We start from the raw sequence: 2,821 nt of genomic DNA, 5'->3' as shown, positions 1-2,821 counted from the left end.
ACACACACACACACACACACACACACACACACACACACACACACACAATGTAACATTAAAATAAACTACATTATATTATGTTACATTACATTGTGTTTCATCATTTAACACTATATTTCAATATGTTTCTCTTCATTACTTTATGTAACAATCATTTGGTAACTACGGTCATTAGGGTGCACTGAAGCCGGAAGTTGGACCTGAACATCGTGTTGTTTCACAGTGAACCAGCAGGTGGCGCTGGACACTAACATGAGCTGACAGGTGAGGTTCACCCAGCAGCCAATAGGATTCCTTCATGTTCAACCTGCAGGAGAACAAGGAGACGATTGTTGTCAGCAGGATGAGAGAGGTCTCACTCTGGCTGTTTATTCAGAGCTCCTCATCACAGAATGTTCGTACGGCAACATTTACAGTTTTAATCGTGAAAGGTCCGTTTCACCCCTAATGATCTGTGGGCTCGATTATATTTAGTTCATCTAAACTACCTTAAAATCATGGTTCATGTTAATATGTTCATGAAAAGTGTTTATCTCGATTACACATCAATTATAAATGTATTTCTTCTGATATTGATAAATGTATTAAAGTTAAAAACGCAGGGTTCACAAAACAGACTGATGAGTAATGAAGTTAAAATATACGTTTTAAATTTGCATATCTGTATATGTGGAGGAGTATTTCATTAGTTCAGGGTTTAAAAACCCATGATATAACCCTGATAAATAAAACAGTTTGCTCCATTAACTTTTCTGAAAATAGTGAGATGTATTATATATATTTAGATAGAAATTCACAACTATTGTACTATATTATGGTATATAAAGTAAAAGGAAATGAAATAGAATGTTGTGTATTAAAGTTTAGTGACAGAGTGATGCCTCCTGTCAGATGCTCTTATCTCCGCAGCAGTAGTTCCTTCACTTCCTGAACACCTCGTCTCCTCCACACTAGTGTTTTCATCCCGGTGTTTGTGCTGCTTCCTCTGACCTCAGCTCCTCCGGCTTGATATCTGTCTGTCTGCCGCTTCTTTAACCTGAACAACAACAAACAACCCTGGAGGTCGGTGCTCCGGTCCGGGTCCCGAGGAGCTAGCTTTAGGAGGCTACTGGAGCGTTTGACGTTAGCCGAGCGAGGCATCTGGACAGCGGGCAGAGGGAGCGCAGCATGGCCGCGGGGAGCGACAGCCAGGCGGCGGAGGAGAAGAGGACGAGCGGGAGTCAGAGTGAAGGTACCGGGGAGGGAGAACCGGGGGATGGGTTAACTACACACGGCCCGCACGGCTCTAAAACTCGGGCTAGCTGGTACCTGATGGGAGGACTGGTGTGATGAAATAACACTCCATAGTTAGTTTATTTAAATGCATTAAAAGTCATAAACACAAAGTTTCGCCGTCTGTGTCGGGTTTTATAGGTGTAGGGCGTCTAAGGCTAGTTAGCTAGCTAGCAGCTAAACTCACCAAACTTAGCTGACTTATTGAGGGCTAGTATTTATAAAAGTTAACCATTAAAGTTAATTAGTATGCTAATAAACTAATGCCGACACTATTTAGCTTTATCCCAGATGTTTAATGAATAAAGATAGTGTCGTAGTTTTAATTTAAATTGACTAATCATGCTAGCTGAGCTAGAGGCTAACGTCCAAGGCTAGGCTAACGTCTCTGTTTACTAGTCTAAAACTAGATTGTGTTGCTGCTAACTGACCTGTCAGTGTTAGTTAATGTGGTTACTGTACTTTGTGGAGGCTAATGCTAACAGCTAATGCTAACAGCCGTATTAAAGGTGAGTTTAACCTCCAGGTCTGTTGATGAGTGGCAGGAATGCTGACGTGGAGGTGTGGTTACTGAGGTCACAATGCACACACAGGTGTAATCACAGTTAAAGTATTGATTGATGAGTCACATGTTTTACTTTTATATCTGTTTTTGGATTAAAATAACTATATTGCATTCATGTGAATGTCTAATTGTTGCTATGTACTATGTACCTCTGAGGTGTAGTACAGTATAAAGTACTACATGTACCTCTGAGGTGTAGTACAGTATAAAGGCTCTGTGCGGCGCCATGTATTCTCTCGGTGGCAGAGAGAACGTCCCTGTTCTCCTCCAATGAGAGCAGTGGTTTGTTTGGGGGGGGGGAATTAAAACACTGTAATGTGAAACTCTTCAGAGTGGGGGACATGAATCAGGATGAAACCTTTGCGTGCTATAGAGAACGCCTGACTCTGTGTTTCAGAGCCACATGGTCAGATTCCAACAACACAATTAAATTCAGAGAGCTTTTTACATCATTTATCATCATTTCATTCAGTCACCTGAGGCGGATCATTCCTGAGGGTCGGGTTATATAATTTAAGAAAAAACATAATCATATTCTTGGTTATTTAATTATGACGTCACAATTTCAAAACGTACAGATGCAAATAATTCATAAATAAGACGATCGCATTCTGCCGTAGAAATGGATCCTGATCTTATAAACAGAACACCTTGGGCTCTGGTAGGTGTGACAGGTGTGACCTGTGTCCCCACAGTCCACAGGAGGCTGAAGTACATCAGTCTGGCCGTGCTGGTGGTCCAGAACGCGTCGCTCATCCTCAGCATCCGATACGTCCGCACGTTGCCGGGCGACCGCTTCTTCACGACGTCGGCCGTTGTCATGGCGGAGGTCCTGAAGGTCTTGACCTGTCTGTTCATCATCCTGCTGCAGAAAAAATGTGAGTTAAATATCACTATTATATCACAATAATATCACTAATATCAGTTAAATATCACTAATATCAGTTAAATATCACTATAATATCAGTTAAATATCACTATAAT

At 41.4% G+C, this 2,821-nt stretch overlaps 1 protein-coding gene across 1 annotated transcript; it reads left to right on the top strand.

Moving 5' to 3' along the window:
- Positions 1-839: 839 nt before the first annotated feature.
- Positions 840-2,715, top strand: LOC116380247 (UDP-galactose translocator-like; the record flags this gene model as incomplete). The annotated part of the gene is made up of 2 exons (XM_031842191.1): positions 840-1,231; positions 2,533-2,715. Coding segments are annotated over exons 1-2 (247 nt in total), but the record flags the coding sequence as incomplete, so codon positions are not given.
- Between the last annotated feature and the right edge of the window lie 106 nt (positions 2,716-2,821).

Source organism: Anarrhichthys ocellatus, unplaced genomic scaffold (assembly GCF_004355925.1).
Source record: "Anarrhichthys ocellatus isolate YVR2014 unplaced genomic scaffold, GSC_Weel_1.0 scaffold6559, whole genome shotgun sequence".
NCBI lineage: Eukaryota > Metazoa > Chordata > Actinopteri > Perciformes > Anarhichadidae > Anarrhichthys > Anarrhichthys ocellatus.
This window is presented reverse-complemented; position numbering and strand designations above follow the sequence as displayed.